General features: G+C 38.0%; 1 protein-coding gene across 6 annotated transcripts in view; it reads right to left on the bottom strand.

The window, feature by feature from the left end:
- PAWR (pro-apoptotic WT1 regulator) overlaps window positions 1-19,373 on the bottom strand; it is a 79,232-nt gene that overhangs the window by 26,721 nt on the left and 33,138 nt on the right. For all 6 annotated transcript variants that reach the window (XR_008974922.1, XM_057429456.1, XM_057429455.1 and 3 more), the window contains one exon: window positions 12,412-12,540. Coding sequence is in view for 5 of the 6 variants with exons in the window: in XM_057429456.1 (XP_057285439.1) it covers window positions 12,412-12,540 (129 nt within the window). In the remaining variant the exon portion in view is untranslated. The remainder of the gene's footprint in view (window positions 1-12,411; window positions 12,541-19,373) is intronic.

The raw sequence follows: 19,373 nt of genomic DNA, 5'->3' as shown, positions 1-19,373 counted from the left end.
AACAAAAACAAAAGCTGACCTACTGTTCTTAAATTTCCTGACCAAATTTTTCGTATTTGATCTTCCTTTGGTTTGTACTCTGGCGAGTTGAAACCAACGCATTTTTAAAGAGCCTTGTTTAATTTACATCCAACTGATTTTTTTTAAAACAAGCCATAATGAATAACATGCAACAGAATAAAACTTTGAGCGGCAAAAAGACATTCCTGTATTCTGGAGATTAAAATTCAATTGCCAGAACTATTTTGCTACTGTAGCACCCAGATGCCTGATTCCAGATCAGCAATACTGAACAACCTCTTCTATGTGACGCAGTTGATACAGACAAGCAAGACCTAAAAGTACCATCAGGCATCTGCATAGAGAGACACACACCAAACAGAAAATCCAAAGAGAAGGCACCCCTACAGACGTGGAGTAACCTAAAAGTAAATTATAGCAGCACCACAAGTTGTCAGTTCCCTAGACTGACTGTGACTTCCACTGCAGCCCATATGAAATTCATGCATCTCAAACAGGTTCCAGGCAGTCTCTTCTACCTCTTGACTATGCAACCCTCTAAGTAGAAAAGCTGTTAGACTTATCTTTTCAAAACGGAAACATGAAAACATGTAATTCTCTGTGATATGTTCATGTTTCTGGACTGTGGGTGAATGATGTCTTAGGTAAGAACAACTGCAGTTCTCTTTACCTGACAGAGCAGAGCGTCATTGAAGTACCGCACATTCAACATGCACGTGCGCAGAGCTCGTTCCTATGCTGGTTTTGGTTTTCTAGCTATCAGGAGCAATGAAAACAACCATGCAAATAACACCTCTTCCCAAAATCTGCCAGGACCCAAAGGTACCTACAAGCTCTGGCTCAGCACTGGCCTTACCTGGCTCCTGCAGAGTGACTCAACCGTTCCTACACACAGATTGCCTGGGCACCACACCAGCAGACACAGGCATGATGCTCTTTTCTGAGCCCCATGGAGTGGGAAGCATGGTTCAAAGGCACTCAAGTGCCTTGAAGAGCAGCCAGTCAGGCTGCAGCAAGGGCAGCAACATCGAAGCCTGCCACAAAGATAGTCATTATATCCAGACCTACTGAAATATATTTGCACCATGTTTCCAGAAGTATTCTGTAGTATGTGTTACCTGTCTCTAATTAGTCCACAGGATAAAATCCAACTATTCCAACCATTAACTACTCATACAATTATGAAGAATAAAAAAATACAAGACATGAGTATACCAATTATTAAACTGTGGCACAATTTTAGATCAGGCTTATTTCATATAATGGTAATATAAATTAAAAATTGTAACATAAGGGGTTTTATCTGCTCTTACATAATTCCACAGTTAAAAAGGTATAAACGTTTTGTATAAGGAAAAACTCACTAGAATACATAAGTTCATGGTGGCTCTTTGCCTGAAAACCAGTATGAATTAAATTTAATGCCTAACTTTTGGGGCTACTTCTTGGCCAATATATAGGTTACAAACCTATGTGTTATATTACATACTTACATGTAAGTATGTTCATAAAATGCTTTGTTTTGTTAATATTGTAGCATATTGTTTTCCTGTTCACTGACAAACATATGCATGCAATTTAAGTAAAACTATAGTATGTTTACAATGTCCTACAGGTTTCAAAATTATTACTTGTAAATAGTAAAGCAAAATAAACCAAATTAACAATTACAGATTAGAATTTGCTCAGAAAAAAGGAAACACCAAAAAGAAGCATGATGAGCAGGTCAAGGGATGCGATTTTCTCCCTCTACTCTGCTCTTGTGAGACGTCAACTGCAGTACTGTGTTCAGCTCTGGAGCCTCCAACACAAGAAGGACTTGGACCTGCTTGAGCAAGTTCAGAAAAGGGCCATGAAGATGATCAGAGGGCTGGAGCACCTGTTCTATGAAGACAGGCTGAGAGAGTTGGGCTTGATCAGTCTGGAGAAGAGAAGGCTCTGGGGAGACCTTGGAGCAGCTTCCAGTACCTAAAAGGGGTCTACAAGAGATCTGGAAAGGGACTTTCTACAAGGGCATGTAGACATAGGACAAGGGGGAATGGCTTTAAATTGACAGAGGGTAGATTTGGACTGGACATTAGGAAAGAAATCTTCCACTGTGAGGGTGGTGAGGCACTGGCATAGGCTGCCCAGGGAAGCTGTGGAGGCCCCACCCTTGGAAGTGTTCAAGGCCAGATTGGAAGGGGATTTGAGAAACCTGGTTGAGTGGAACAAAGGTGTCCCTGGCTGTGGCACGGAGGTTGGAACTGGATGATCTTTCAGGTTGTTTCCAACCCAAACCATTCTATGATTCTGTGAATACTTTATTTGCAGCTAGTTATCTGCACATGTAGTGAACTAAACCCCAAAGGAGTGGTGGAAAAGGGAGGGGAAAGGAGAACCACAGACCGGAAAAACAAATTTCAGTCAGGGAAAAATTAAGTGTCCTACCTTCTGTTCACTGAAGTGAACCTTAACTTTTTTTTTTTCCTACAGCGTCATCTACTACCTTTAATTAATACATAATTAATAAAGGCTTCAGACAAGAACTAACTTAGACATGGCTAAAATACCTGGGTGCAAGCGATAAGTTTTTTCCTGTGAAGGCAAAGGAGTTGTGACTCATCTCTCTGTTTACATAGAGCCAGGAGGCCACAAAGAAACACTGCAAGAATGGCTAAGGAATCAAATCAGACATCTCACAGGAAGTTAAATATCTTCAATTCCTACCTATGAAGAAATCTATCACAGACATTACATGAGAGATTAAAGGAACACCTAAGGTTAAACAAGTAGCTCTCAGGGAAGTCACACGTCACTGACAAGAAAACAGCTCCCCAAAATAAGGAAAATTGAAATACTAAAATATATGAACAGATTTTTTCCCTTATTCAGGATTCTCAGTTTCTACACCCAAGCAATATTTGATGCCAAAGAACAAGGGTTCAGGACAAGCAGTCAGGCACTCAAAAGCTACGAAGATCAGGTGAGGCTGACAAAACCTGACTAGATCTCAAGTGACTCATTGACAGAGCAGACCTGGAAAATCATCAGACAGTGATTATATCCAACATATGAACTTCATGGATTAGTGTTGAGTAGGCATCAATTGAACATGCAGGCTTCCTAAGATTCCCAGAAAAGAAAGGGAACTTGGAAATACTTGAACATAACATGTCAGTCATAAAAAAATAAAGGATATGTTGCCAGAAACCCTGAGGAACAACCTTCAACACATAAGCAAAAAGCACAGGATCTGTAACACAAAATTTAACACTGAAACAGGAGAGCATTTTAAAACAAGATAGAATTCAGATGGACATAAATCTTTACAGATTAGGGAAATTAAGGAATTAGTGTCAATTCTGAAGGGTCTTTTCCAACACAAATGATCCTATGATTCTAGGATCTCGAGTCACAGAAGAGCTGTAATGGAATGACACACACAGCAGAGATGACGATAGTGAAAAAACAAACAGAACCCGCTGAAGTACTTTACAGCAAGTGTAAGTATAGAAACCTGCTATATGCGAGAGCCCTCTCACAGAGCTGTGTGTGCACAGTCCTTCACAACACACTACCCTGCGTCTACACATACAAACAGACAAAATACAATTTCCCAAAATTATTTCCAATGGAATTTGTCTCATATTTTACATAGCATTACATCTTTTTCAACCTCAGTTAGAAAGCCAAGCTGCTTCTTGGTTTGCACACTATGTACTAGAAACACACCCAGTGATAAAACCAGCTTCTTCAGTGGAAGCAGTCTGAAACAATGAACTGTCCTCCAAACTCTACGAGGTACTGGCTCCAAGTAAACAGAGGCGAGTATACCAGCAAAATGGGCCTGACAGCTTCTACTAACAAATGAGTAAATGGAGGCTGACAAGTCAGAGACTACTTTGTGGTTCCAAAGCCAAGTAACACAGAGTCACCACATTCATACTACATCCACTTCTTGGCAGGTCTCCTTCATGTTCCATGTGAGGTCCCCAAGAAATAATAATCTGGGGTTTCCTCCCCAGTCAAAAGTGTCTGAAATCATGCAAGGCTTGAACTACAGGCCAAAGCAGTGTTTTCATAACATGAAACCTAGATCTGTGATGCACACCCCACTGCGTTGATTAACGGCATGCAGCTGTTTCTGAGCTAGCAAAGGCTAGCCATGTCCTTGCAGCATTACACAGGCAGCCAGACCTGGTGCTGCAATGTTCACACCATATGCAAGGACTGGTTCCTGGCACATTATTCTTCAAACAGTCACCAGGTATGATGCAAGAGAGCACTAGGTAGCATGAACCAAAACCATACCAGAAAACCTTGGTAATAATTGAGCCAAAAGCTCTTATCAGCAGTTATGATCCTTCCATTAAGATTTTATTTTTGAGGGCTTTGATTACTTCTGTATTTCTTTAATATCTGCAGATGTTGATGCTATGTACCGAGCCTGTATGAGCATTTGTTTTGTTGTTGTGCTGTTTGTTTCTTTGCTTCTCACTTGGTCTGCAGGATTTAGAAAGTACCTGAAGAGCAGGCTGTGCTGAAACCCCTGCAGTTCCTGGGCACAAACATAAACCTAAAGCAGGAATAAGAAGCCACCACACTGGCTTGCCTCCACAGATACAGGCTTAAGACAGTTTTAGTTTTCATGCAGGTTCTGTAATGAATAGTTGTACATGTGTACAGGCACACAAAACCAAGTATTTAATTACAGAAGACTTCATGGGTACGTTTATTTACAAGGAATGAAATACATTCCTGAAACAAAATTCTTTGCTTGAACCACTTATTCTCCAAATTAAACTTTACTGAACACAGATGTTAGAAATATGAAATTATGAATGCTTTTCTCTAAGAAAAGCAAAGTTTGCTTGTCAAAAGTAATCAAGTTTATGCGGACAATGGTGAGCCTCTGGACACAGATGATGCCTTCCACAAACAAACTGCAAGATTTATCTTTCTGATCAGTTTTTATGAAGACAAATGATGACAACCATGTAGTACTATTTCCCTATAAGAGGGGAAGTCATATAATCCTAGAATGGTTTGGGTTGGAAGGGACCTTAAAGATCATCTAGTTCCAACCTACCATTAGACAAGGTTGCACAAAGCCCCGTCCAACCTGGCCTTGGACACTGCAAAGGATAAAACAGCCACCGCTCCTCTGGGCAATCTGTACCAGTGCCTCACCACCCTCACAGTAAAGAATGTTTAATCTAAATCTGGTTTGAGTCATAGAATCGTAGAATAGTTAGGGCTGGAAAGGACCTTAAGATCATCTAATTCCAACCCCCCCTGCCATGGGCACACTAAACCATCTCACCCAAGGCTCTGTCCAACCTGGTCTTGAACACTGCCAGGTCAAGTGACTCAAAGTAGGGATACTCAATCTGCGTCCTCGAGGCCACACATCACTGGCCAAACAACTTCATTTGGCTCATAGCCAGTTTATAGCCACCCACTTTCTGTTATGTCTCATATTGGTTACTGCTAGCTCCCAGCTTCCTCATTTCTTAGGAGCAAAGGGACTGCAGTTTCACTGGTAAGCACTTTCTGAAAGCAGCGGTGTTAGATAGGGCACACACAATATAGTTGAATCAGATTTGCTGAGTATGTGCAGATTCTTCGGGAATGTAAAATGCACTGAACAAGCATTCATCAGCAGCACCACGCATAGGCAACACATACACTAAATTTGCTCACATAAGAGGAGGGGGATTTTGACAGAGACATACACCATTCAGCTGAGAAATCCAGACTCCACTGTTTCAAAATGCAGTTTCCATTAAAAAACACACATACACATTTAAACCGAAAACTAGCAATCTCTTCTGTAAAACAATTCATTAAAAGCCTCAAGTTAGACCAAACAAGACTACCATGCAGCATTATTAGTCCTAACCTTACCGATTAATTAAAAAAATTACTACATGGGGTGGGTTTCTGTGTTTTAGTTTGGTTTGGGGTTTTTTTTTCCTAGTGTCTAATAATACAGACATTTAATTATGTGAAGAAAATGAAGGCTGCCAACATCAACCAATTCAGAACAGGTCAGAATGTTGCTGACTTAGCAAACTTATTCAAATTCTCTCATCTACATGCATCATGATACTACCCTTCCTGACATCACCATACAATGTATTTTTCTACAAGATCTTTTTGGTGGAACACAAAGAAGAGTACCGAGTAGTATTCAGCATTTTGCATTTGCTTGGTTGTCACAAGGTGGCCAACATGCCTGATTTACTGCTATTAGCACACTCAAACATGCCCGTATTGCCAGAAACTACTTGAGTGATGACTTGATCACATGTGATCATGGAAAGATGGAATTCTTGTGTTCCTGTCTTTCTTATACAGATCACAGGAATAATTTGGGTCTCCCAAGCCATACCAACCTTGGCCGTCAAGTAGCTGAAGCACCTGTTTCATGTCATGAACTGTACAGGGCAGCAAATTCCCTGCAACTGATGTCACTTACTTTAAAAACACTGCACAGATTGACTTCAGATGCAAATACATTTTAAAAAATAAGCGACCTTTTAACACTTAAACATTGAATTGGAATACTTTTTAACCCATTTTTATGGGAACATTTTTAGACTTCTAATACAATGTCCTCATAAGTCTGTTGCATCCATTATTATTAAGCATTTTGCAAATACTAATGACTTTTCATACCATCCCTACAAAGCAGATCATGCTCTTAATCTGCGAATAGAAAACCTAAGTTGAATATTATCTGGTAACTAGCTGCCAAATATTACAGTCCCAGAACTTGACTGGTCAGAATTACATACAACTTCATACACTCAAACACAGCTCATCCTAATCCATGTATGTCTGTATTCTAATCACGTTTTATTTACTTAAAAAAACAAAACAAAAAAAACCTCACAACCAACCAGTAGTATAATCATTGTTACGCAAAATAACCCTTGACCTAATCTGAAGAAAAACAGCACATGCTTTAATACATTTGGGCATGACCCGTAGCACAACTGCATTTTCTCTATGGACACAAATTAACACCAAGTAACATCATGACAATGTTCTTGTAAAAGATGATTTATTGCTCCTGAATGCACACATACAGTTCTCCTTTGCAAGAACTACATGCAACCTAGATGAAAAACATCTTTGAAAAACTGTGTTCAGGTATGAATAGATACAAACATCAGTACTGTATGCTTTGGATAATGACAGTAATTGCAAAATGATGCTTTATGACATTACACTGCTGCACAAAATAAAAAAAACAGGAAATGCAAAACAGACAGGTATAAACTGGAATGCGAGCTGAGAAGCTTATCTGGCAGCATATTCTTGGCATAGGATCCAAGAACAAAACTCTGGGGAAGTTTGTGTCAGGCAGGTTTTCAGATGTGTTTCCTAATGGAAATACACGTAATACTTCCCTGCATTCATCACAGTTAGTCACACTGCTAAGAAGTCACCTGGAGAATTCTATTCCCCAACTTCATCTACTGCTTTCAGCATATCTTGTAAGGCACCTCTATTAAACATCTGCAGCTTTGTAACAATGGTATGTATCACAGCTTCAGAAATTACAATGCATTGGGTCACATCTAAAGTAAAGGACTGTATTTAAGCATTAAGAACTGCATCAGAGCTTTTCTCTACGAGCACAGCTTGACCACATTCTCTTTAGAAACTGCCTGCAATGTTCTGGTAGAATGTTAAACTTTTCTAGAGCAAAAGGTTAAAAAAAGATCAGATGTGGTTTTCCGTCAATTTTCTTAGGCTCTTGGATGACTTACAACTAAATGCACAAGTCAGCTAAATGGTCAGCTAATAAATCAAGTTTAGATGACTTCACCAGCCATCTAACTACTGAAGTTAACCACGATGAACCCAATCTGTAGTGGCACGATTTTGTAATTATACCATTAGATTAATATGCACAATACGTAGACATTACATCCTATCCTCACCTTCAATCAACAAGAAGGGTTCTTGAAAGGTACAGGCAATTTCTACATTAATGATTAGTCGAATGATTATACAACCTAGTTTCTTGCATGCAGAGAACAAAAACCTGCATTGCTGCTACAGGGAGGAAAGAGAGCAATCCAAGACATGGCAATACTACTATGTATGCAAGTCAGTGCTGGGAGTTGAAAACTAAAGCAACTTCTCCATTTGTTGTCTTGGGTAAACAGTTCCACTGGAACTTAGCACTAGGGTTAAGCTTTAGCCTGTCTCCTATTGCACGTAATTTGAATGGATTTCAAAAACGTGATAAAACTTATAGTATAAAGACAAGGTTCCATGCTACCAATGAATTTTTTTGTCTAACAAATCTGTCTAGTGGTGCTGACTATGACTCAGTGTGGATGTTTATGTCTCAAATATGTCTTACTAACATCTTGTATGAAATAATTTGGTAAAATTCAACATCTTATTTTCTTAAATATTTTGTCACTGCACAACCTGAGAGCAACACAGCAACTCCAAGAAATGCCGATTACAACTGACAATATTTGTGCATGTGGTCTCCTAAAATATTCCTCTAACAGTGAATTTCAGGAGGCAAGTGGCCAGGGTATCAGCACAACCTAAATGCTTTGGTGCAAAGCAAAGACCTTGCATATAGTGGGTTTGGTGGGTGTTTTCTGAGAATTAGCACTATAGCACCATTTCTCCATGTGCTGGAACTCAGCAAGTCCCCTAAGAGACTCCCAAAAAGTTAGTAACTTTAAAGTAGTAACTTTATGCTTGTCCTTTGTTTTTTTTTTTTTTTTTTCCAGGCTTTATTACACATAAATTTTTACTTTCAGTGTGCATCCCCATACATGTAAGTTGTCCACAGCACTGCGACTCACAAGCTGAGAACCACTCAACACTGCAGCATAAAAGTAGGAGGAAAATCAAGCAAGGGAGTTGAAGTCAGTGTCTGGGAGTGGATTTAGTGTTGATTCACCTGGTGAGGTGTGTCTTTCCACACTATCTTTTGTAAAAGTTAAGTAACAGTTCTGACTGTAATTGTTTCTCAGTGTCTGTAATGTCACCAGACCTACCATCTTCCATATTTCCAATATAGAAAATTGAGAAGCTCATTTCAGCGAAACAGTTCTGTTTCAGGGAATGTACTCTCAGGTCTGGTGTAACAACTCTCATATCTCTGTGCTTTGGATCAAGGACTTCAGCTTCAGCCACCGTTTTCAAAAAATGTACATTTTGCCTATGAGAAGGAGAACAGCAACTTCGGACAATGTCAGAACTGAAAGACAAGGTTAAGGGCTGGAAATAAAATATTATTCACTAACATATTTAGCCATCAAACATGAAGTTTTTACTGTCTTGTTGACCATGGGCACAGTAACTATGTATTTACAAATTTCATGAAATGGTAACAGAAAGGACAGATCAGTGAAAACGTCTTCCTACAGAAATGTATTTCTTTTGCTTAGTAGACAGAACTAGAATAAATATTGGTCAATGGCAAGTAGAATTGACTGAGTTCTTAGATCTAAAACAAAGTCAAATTTTAAGAACAGAATTAGGCTTGACTTGCACAGAGTAGAATCAAAAGGAAATCAAGTCATCAAAGCTGAAATAATACTGCTGTCAAATTCTGTTCAAATTGGGCAAGTTGTAAGTCTTCTAATAAAAGGCGAGTTGACAGAGTCAGTAATAAACTGATTAAGTCTTAACAGCTACAACTTTCTACAGTTCCATCTGTTCTGTACATGTGCCACCCTGGGTCTTTGCCAGATCTGAGGCCTGGGACTCTCTTCTGTATTGTCAGTGACAGGATACCCCTGCTTTGCTCTGTCAACAAAGAAGTAGCGCCTGTTTGAATACAGAGGTGACAAACTTGGAACAGAGTAGGAGATAATTAACACAGGCAGTCTGGTAAATAGAAATTGAGATTGCTGGTCAAGAAGAATAGAAAATATGGATGAAAAAAAAAGGGGGCATGGGAATATAGCCAAAGCATTATGTAATAATCCCACTAGGGGAAACTAAAAGTGGCAACTTCTACAATATTTGCTGAAAAAGTGGAAACAGTGAACAGAATAAGAAGGAGTCTACAAACCAAATTGCAGAATGCATAAAAACTTTTCAGAATGAGGAATCCTGCCAAACAAGCTGCAAAGACAATAGATCAAATTGTAAGAGGTATACTCAGAGACGGCTTCTCTACACAAATATTTTTGTTGGAGTTCACCAGGAAAAAGCATGGTAAGGGTCTCACATCACAGGACTTCATGGAAAACTCAAAGGGTGTTTTTCAAACAGAAGCACTGACAGAACTTAGAAACAAATTAACAAAATGCAAAAATATGAAAAAAGCTAACTGCCAGGTTGAGAAGGTATTTACTTCTTGAGCTTTAAAGAAACTATTGATGTTACTAAAAAATGTAATAGCTAAACTACTCAAGATCACATATAATCTCTTAAAACTGCCCTAGTACAAGTGATTAATGTAATCACCACCTCTAAGAAGATTCTGAAGCAGACCAGATAACTATAGACCAGTAAGCCTGACATTCATACTTGAACAAAGTGGCGCTAGTAAGTCTAAAACAATTACGGAATAAGTGAGTAAATATGATATAGTGTGGAAAGGTCGCCAGGGCATTTGTAAAACGGTTATTTTTTTTTAAGTAAAAAATGTCCAGAAGAGAAAGTTGGTTGACAATCTACTGCATTTCAAAAAGGTATTCCCTTTAAAGACTTCAAGAAAGTATGATACACTTAGATTAAGATTTAACATCCTTCTGTGAATAAATCACTGGTGAAAAGACAGGAAATAATGGTGGACACTGATGGTCAGCTTTCAGTACTCAGAAGCGTTGCATGGGAACCTCTTCTGGAACTTCAGTTTTCAAATATATTGGGGGATTAGATGTCCACAGATGCTATTCAAACAGAGAAGATGAGGGTCAACTGAAAACATGCAGGATTTCTCTATTAGGAGTGGCTGGGAGGTGAAACAGGAGATGAAATTTAGTGTACATAAGCACAAAGCAAGACAAAAGTTAAACATAGTTCTAAATTTACATATACATTATCACTCACAAATAACTCCGAAATCTTAAGTTAGACTAGACACACACAACAAAACCAGTAAACTTGGTGCTCAGCAGACAAACAGGCATATATTGGGAATCGGCAGGAAAGAAACAGAGAACAAAACAAAAAATACCATTAAACCACTCTACACCTGCATACTGTTCTGAACTCTTCTGGTCTGTTTTCTGATCTCAAATAGAACAGTCAAACTGGAAAAAGTAGACAGTGTTACTGAATATCTCCTGTAGAAGGAACAACTACATAAAGCAGAATTCTTCAGCTTTGAGACAAGGCAGTTGAGAAGGGCCATGCTCTCTCTGCTGCGGTCAGTCACATAAAGAGGAAGCAGTTGTTCCTCATGTCTTCCACTGGGACACCTTGGTGAAATCACATGCAAACAGATGGCAAATGACACATTCAACTTAAACAAAAGGAGACTATTCTTCACATTCCAGGTAATTAAGCTGCAGTAATGAAGACTTCTGAATGTTAACTGCATCCACAAGCACATGAAAGACTGGGCAAAACTTTTCAGCTAAAGGGCATCCAGACCCACTAAATTCAGTGATGCCCCCTCTGGTCATGGGTGGTTTGAAAATTATCACCATGTGCTTGTTCTGTTCAAATATTTTTTGCTCCATGAATGTGCTATTGCCTCTGTTAAAGAGTCATCAGGCACAGCTGGATGGCCTTAGCGTGTAACACCGGGTTTGCACATGCTGTTAGATTAAACAAAAGAGGAGAAACAAACTCTCTAAAGAGACTAAGGACATGAAAGGAAAAAGACAAAGCGTTTGCAGCAGTCAGTGTGGTATGCAGGAGAGGTGTAACAGGCATAATTGGCAATGTTTTGATGGAAGGGGGTGCTGCAGGACTGAATGTAACCTGTGGCAAGGGGACTGAAGAACAAAAAAGGGAAAAGAAGTTTCACAGATGCAAGAAGTGTTTTTCCCAAGAGTGTACATAGATGTTTTTTTCAATCCCAGAATCAGCAATTAGAAGTTTGTTAACTGCCAATAAATAAATTAGAAAATTGGGTTCTGATTTGAAAACTCTACCTCCAATTAATTGAATATTCTACACCTGTGAGCATTTTTTTCACTTCCATCTTCAGATTTCTCTTACCCTCACTAAAGAAAAAGTTCGATGGTGAATATCAACACCATTATCTTCAAAGCTGCTACAGAAATAGAGGATCCTGTTGTCAGACTCTGGTCTCAATAGCATTGAGCTCTGACAACTCCTTAACTTCAAGTTTGTTTTCATATAGGTATAATCTACTGTTACGAAGAAGGAAAAAGAAAGCAGCAGTACGAGTTTTAAAACTGAGTAAAATATCAGAGTGAACAAGTGTTAATATCTCACCTGTAATAAGTATGAGCCAGGGTTATCTGCACTGGAACTCTCATTTTGTATTGTATTTTGTTGGGTAATAGCGTCTTCCTTCTTTCGCTCCTTCTGCCCTGCTTCATCATCTTCATACTCATCAAGGCTCTAAAACCAAAAATATTCTGTTATAAAACAGTCTTTCTATTCATGCTCCACAATGCTTCCTGTGCTTCACAAAATTCACACATCAATGAATATTTTCAAAGATTAATATTTCAGAAAAGTTTAACTGCTTAAATACTTTTCTTTCCACAGATACTGGCATCTTCAAGAACAATGTTTGATAACTAACTTTCTCTTAATACAAAAACGAAGAATAATCAAATCAAGATCCAACTTGACAAAGCTTTAGGCAATGTTGTCCAAGTTCAGTGCTAATCCTGCTCTGAGCAGGAGCTTGGACTATACCTGAGATTTCTTCCAATTGAATGGAATACCACTTGTCATAAGCAATAGTTTTTACCTCTACATAAAAGACTTTGAGGAAGTACTGAGAAGGGAAAAAGAGTTTATCATACTCTTCACTCACCAGCTGACTTTTTTTGACAGTGGCATCTGCTGAGACTGAAGTGTCAGTCTCTATCACCCATCTTAATTTTGCTCTCCTCATTTTTCATTTTGTCTTTTAAAATTTACCATTAAAAATTAATAATTTTTAAATTATGTGGACAGTCATTAATCACTAAGAATTATATATAACATTCTGACTCTTCAACAGAACTGGTTTATACTAGATTTGCTGTAATGATTGATGCAAAAGGATTAAGTTACTAAAGCACTGGCTGCTTACAGGTGAGAGACAGCCATGACAAAGCCATGCTGAGGCCCAGGTAAAAATGTGAGGGAGGACCCAACCAGCTTTAGACTAAGTCAGCTATGTCTAGATTGGTCTATTAATTTAACATACACAGATTTACATAAAGAAAAAAACCAAAACACGACCTCATGTTTACAAGACCAACTTGAAGTAGACATAAGCTCTAAATGACCACAACACAAGTTGTTCGCCAGCATTCCACATTAAAACATGAGGTGTGCGAGACCTAGTTACAAAAACACAGGGAACTAACCATTCTCAAACATCAGCAAAATCTTTCTAGATTAACGTGCAATAGTTTGATAAACAAAGAACAGAGCTACAAGAGAATAAAAATGAATATCAAATTATTTCAATGGAAGTTTCTAATGCATAAAACTCAAAATCACTGTTCTGAGGCTTAGATACTGATGATCTGTGACATCCTCTTGTCACAGGACACAAAACTAAAGGCAAAAGCATACAATGAGACGCTGAAACATAGTAATTTTAAAAAAGAAACACGGTGTTATTTACTACCTGAAAATAGCACTAACATATAAAAAGCTAGTTTTAGCTGCTCTAAAGTAAACACTATGGTGATACAAGTGCTAGGAAACTGACAAACTAGGAAGGCATGTTTCCAGAAGTGGACATAATAAAGTCAACATTTAAATTCTCTGTGGTAGCACTCCTGGCAGAACACTACTGGAATTTCACCAGTTAATTTCTACCCAACTTTTTAATGCAACTGATGTAGGCCTGTCTACCTCTATCACTAAAAAAATGCATACCTGAAAGATTATTACAGCTGAATCACTAAACATTCAAAACCACTTTCAATAAGTGGTATTTTCTAATAAAATAATTATAAATAAATATTTAATTTGGTTCTCTCAGGTCCATTTTCAGCAGAACATTCAAAACCACTGTCATGACAGATTCTAGGAGACCTTTAAATGAACTTCCTCTACTTTTTATCACCTGTAAAGGTTAAGAATTTTGGTAACAATAAACTTAAACCTGCATTCTGATTTATTCCATTATTTTAGTAATCCATTCTGAAGTAACAAAGTAAGAAATAATGAGCCACCACTGCAACAAGAAATGGAGCAATCTTCAGCTCTTACAAAACCAGTCTTGTTCAGGCAGAATGAGACTCACAAAAGAGATCACATAAATGAAGACCAATGTCATGATGGTGGAGAATGATACTGCATTAGAAAAACTGGAAAACTTCTGGACTGTTCTTCCAGCCTCTAAGTTTTCATATAATAGAATGGATATCCTAGGTAAACTCCAAGGAAAGAGATAGCTTAACATGACTTTGGAAGAACAGCCTTTAGTAAGTGTAGGTAAAAACTAATGGGAGACAGAAGAGACCAGCAACCTTCACACACCTCAAAAACCTCAAACATTCATTAAGAAGCATAAAGCTCAAATTATAGTACTGTAGGTAAAAAAAAAAAAACAAAACAACAAAAAAAAAGTCTTTGTAGGAACCAAGTAGAGAAATTCTTCATTTTTCTTCTCAAATTCTCTCCCTCAGATACATGCTTCTCGTAAGCTTTCCAGAGACCACCAGCATTCCACATGAATATTTTTCTCTGAATACAATTACATCTGTGAGGAAGTGTGTTCTCTCTTTCAATACAACATCACCTGCTGCTAACTATTCTCTTAGTAATGTTGGACAGAAAAAAAAACGTCATCATCTGTATATCAAATTTGGAGCACATAACTTCTGCTTTAAAGGCTACTGAGGCAGCTGGGGCCAAGACAGGTTTGAGTGGAAAGAACCACAGAATGAGCAGGTTTTTATTGCTTGTTACAGATGAGGCACAAGAGTCATGGACAGGTTGATCCTCGCCAACTGCAGCACATTTGGCTAGGGCTGTCAATGATTTCCTGCCCTAAAGCAGATTACTAGTCATTGTCAAGGACCTTCTGCAGTTTAAGGAACACAAAAGGTTATGCTTCCCTTCCAAACACACAGACATGCAGGTACCCACATGCTAATTTAAACAGTGTCCAGAAAATGCATGCTGAGCACAAATCAACATGATGATAAAAATGGCATTTTAACGTTTTACAGCTTTTTACTAAAGTTATTAAGTTTTGCTTCAATAACCATTAGCCTTAACAAGGAAATCCATTTGTTCTGATGTATGATGAAATAAGCTTGCTTAAGCAAATTAAGACATTACATTCAATATCCTGCTTGTGCCCTTGTCCATCAACTTCAGTTAGATTGTGAATATTAATGCTATTTATATTCTAAACTAACTTTTAGAGGAATAAAACCAGTAAATGCCAAATTTCAGTTCACAGATTGATTATTACTTAAAAATTCAACATGTCCAAAGCATTGTTACACTAAAAAACCTTTTTTTGTTCAAACTGCCCTGAAGCTGAAAATGCCTCAGCTCAGGGGACATTTCAATGAGATGGATTACTGAATTGCTTGCATTGCAGACTTCTCTCTAATACTACACTTTGCTTTAGAAACTAGTTTCATGTCACTGAAAAAGACATAAATGCAGCAATTACCTTCTCTGTCAGCACAGCAGAGAAATGGACTTGTAACCACTGAGGTGTAATTCTGACCCATTATAGAATTCTCTCTGCCTATTCCCTTCCCCCTGCTTTTTTATTTTGCTGCTAGGCACATACCATTTCAGATTCTTACTTTCCATTAAAATCATCTGAGTTTTGTATAGCAGAGATTCAATGTGACATTCCGACATCTGATCTTAATATAAGGAATCCACAGAAATTCTTTAGGTTTTCTAGCATTTCAGTAAATGTTTGAAGCTGCAGTATAAACATTTTTCTGTAAACCTCTAGTATGGAAAATACCAGCAGAATAAGATGCTTTCAAAAGAATCAGACTGATGAAAGAAACAGCCACAAAGATATCCCCACATTCCAGCGTACTACCAGCCTGCAGTTTAAGGAGACAATGTACAAAGAACATTTCTAATGATTCACTGGTTTGCTTCTTATAAACATTTGTGAATTGCTAAGAATAAACAGAAATTGGGGAAGGACTGTCCTTTCCATGAAAACAAGCAATATTCCTACATGGAAAAGGTCAGTTTCTGAGTGCATGCAAGCTATCGCACAAGACACAGAGCTGAGTCAAAATGTCACTATCCCCATCCCCCTTCCTGCACCAACCTGCTTTTGTTGCAGTTCTGCTGTCTGAGCACATAGCTAAGAGCTTCCCAGCTCATTCCATGAAAGGTCAGTCAGGTTGGTTTCAGCAGGTTTAATTAGCCCAACTGATTTTGCGTGAACTATATACAAGTCAAAACTATTTATTCCGCAGAACTCCAGGAACGGTTGCGCTACATCAGCTTTTGAACAATGATGAGCACTTGAGATAATAACATATTTTAACCAGTACAGCAAGATGTGCAAGAGGATACCATACTTTCAGTAAAACCCCATGCTCAGGTACTTTGGGCAATAAACAGAATCTTTACAAGATAACCACCATCGGTTATCTTGACTCGTTTTTAGCTTCTTAACCATCCTAATGATCTAGGAGAGGAAAAAAAATGATAGCATCACAGACTGGTTTGGGTTGGAAGGGACCTTAAAAACATCTAGTTCCAACCCCAAAATGAGGCTCCTTCACATTCCCCTGAAATTACTTTGAACAATGAAAACCAAAAGTTTTTAAAAAAATCAATTTTATCACAAGGACATGTGCAATGTTCTGCAGAAGTTCAAAGTGCACTATCACAACTTCATATCAAGAGGCTGGAAAAGTGTAAATGTTTCTATTTAATGTGAACACTTCCTAAAAGCTTCTACAGTAGAAATACAAGAGAAGATAAGAGAAATATTTTTAACTCTGGGAAACAAAAAAAAAGTAACTACAACAAAACACACCTGGGGATTCAACATTACTTTTTTCCCCTCAGCTGATCATTCAGAAAAGCCTGGAAATGTTAACTGGAAATTGAAGACTACTACTGTACACATTGTTTCTTTTTAATCACATTTCTTAAGGCAGCACTGAGAGCCAAATGCTTCCTCCTATTACCATACATAGCTCCGGTATCTGTTAAATACCACCTTCCTAACCGCTGCACAGTATCAAACCTTTCTGTTATCACCTCCCAAAATACACAGCAAAACTAAGCAAAAATCCCAGAGCTCAATGATTTGAAATTATTACCTTTCCCCTTCAAAAACACCATTTTTAATCATATTTTTAAACACACTCTTATTACAATGTCCAGAAAGTACCCAAAGTATTTAAGCAAAATGGGTTTAAAGTAATAAAATCTTTTATTAGAACAGTACAATTGGAAAAAATGCATCTTTTTCCCTATGCCAGCTTTTAATCAGGTTTACTTTGCCTAAGTGCTTTTCTTTTAAAAGTTGAAAAACATCCTCATAGATATGAAAACAGCTATTGTTATTCATAGGAGCTACCTAAAACCTACAAATTTTTATGGATGGGGATTACCCAGTAAAAGGTTTCATTTTTTTAATAATACTTGACCCTAATTCTCACATTAAGACAGTCCAAAAAAGGATACTGAACTCAAACACCTTATCTGAATGATCTTTGCGCACTTCTAAACCCCTATGTATCCAAGTGGAGCAGTCCAGTATCAACAATTAGTATGATCACAAGCATGGATTTTAACCCAGACAAAGAGTTAAGGCAGGAATCTCTGGTATCTGAGATCAAAGGAGACCCGAATGCAGCAATGGGTCAGTGACCAGCAGGTGGGCCAGAGCACAGCTGACTGCAGCCACAGGATGCGCTCATCCTTGACCACACTGCCAACAAAACAATCCAGAAAGGCGAGCATCACTTTGAGGTCAACGAGATGCACATCTTGCTCTACAAAACTCATAGCATTTGTGATTATAAGTCACATCTACATTTTGTCTGAACTCTATCCTTTTCTCACAAGTGCCTACTTTATATACCCAATTATATTTCAGAGCAAGTACAGTTTACAGTCTTAAAATCCACTTAGAAATGTTTCAGGGACAGGGGAGGGAACCAACATATTTGTCTGTATTAGATCAAAATAACGAAGTATTTTGAATTCTTCTAAAGCTTTAAGTAAAACATCAACTACATCAACACCAGAATGTCAATTATCCCTCATTATAATAACAAAAAGCAGCTATGTTTGCAGTTTGTTATTCAGCAAAATACACTGTTTGGCCACCACTGTCTTCAAACATACCACAAGAATGAGTTCAGAAGTCAAATGTTTAACTAAAACTAATAGTCAAAAAATCCTTTATCACAAGGCTTGTCAAGTATGATCGGTGGATACACTCAACTTAACTACTTCGTACGTGATATTAAAGTCACAGAGTAAACTGCCAGGAATACAAGAGGAACTGCAAAAGACAACCTATCTACCATTATTAAAATCCCTTCAGAAAAAGGAAAAACATGATTAAAAATAAAGATTGGTAAGGTATCAGAATTAAGCATTAAACTATTTAATACTAAAAGTTAGCATCTTAGAGGCTTTTCTCAGGGGATCAAACAGCAGAATCAACTGAAGATACTTACGTGAAGAAGTCAAAAGGCTGATGCCTGTTCCATGGAGAAATTCTTATATGTATATAATAACTCACTGAAAAGAGGTACCAATGCATTGCTCTTAAAAGGCAAATAAAACCCAACAGCAAATGAAGGGACTATGAAAAAAGCAGTCAAATCCTCTTCTTGCTGTTAGTATGATCAACAGGCAGTTCCAGCCCACCTGACTTCAAGAACTTCAAGTATATCACAGCTTTCTGTGACAGAAGGGTGAAATGAAACATCCCCCTTTTTGTTGACATTTTGCACATTGCTTTCTTACCTCTGCACTATAATCTAAAGTTTTGCTAGTGATAACACATCTTTTCCCTCCTCTCCTTGATGGCTTACAGCTGGTACAGCACCAATGAAGACTACATTCTGTACATAGAAACCTCTAATAGCATTGAACATACAAATCTGAAAATTACAGAAACATTGACAAATATCAAATGCCCTTTCCCCCCAAATTTAAAAAAAATAAAAATAAAAAAAATCACACATCCAAAGCAGAGTCAATCATCTAACACATCGCCATAGCCTCCTAACTGACCGTCTGAAACAATGCATCCT

Source organism: Pezoporus wallicus, unplaced genomic scaffold, assembly GCF_028554395.1.
Source record: "Pezoporus wallicus isolate ANWC-B61680 ecotype Strahan unplaced genomic scaffold, APGP_CSIRO_Pwel_v1 contig_5069, whole genome shotgun sequence".
NCBI classification, from domain to species: Eukaryota; Metazoa; Chordata; class Aves; order Psittaciformes; family Psittacidae; genus Pezoporus; species Pezoporus wallicus.
The sequence above is the reverse complement of the archived record's forward strand: the minus strand, read 5'-3'. Positions and strand labels throughout refer to the sequence as shown.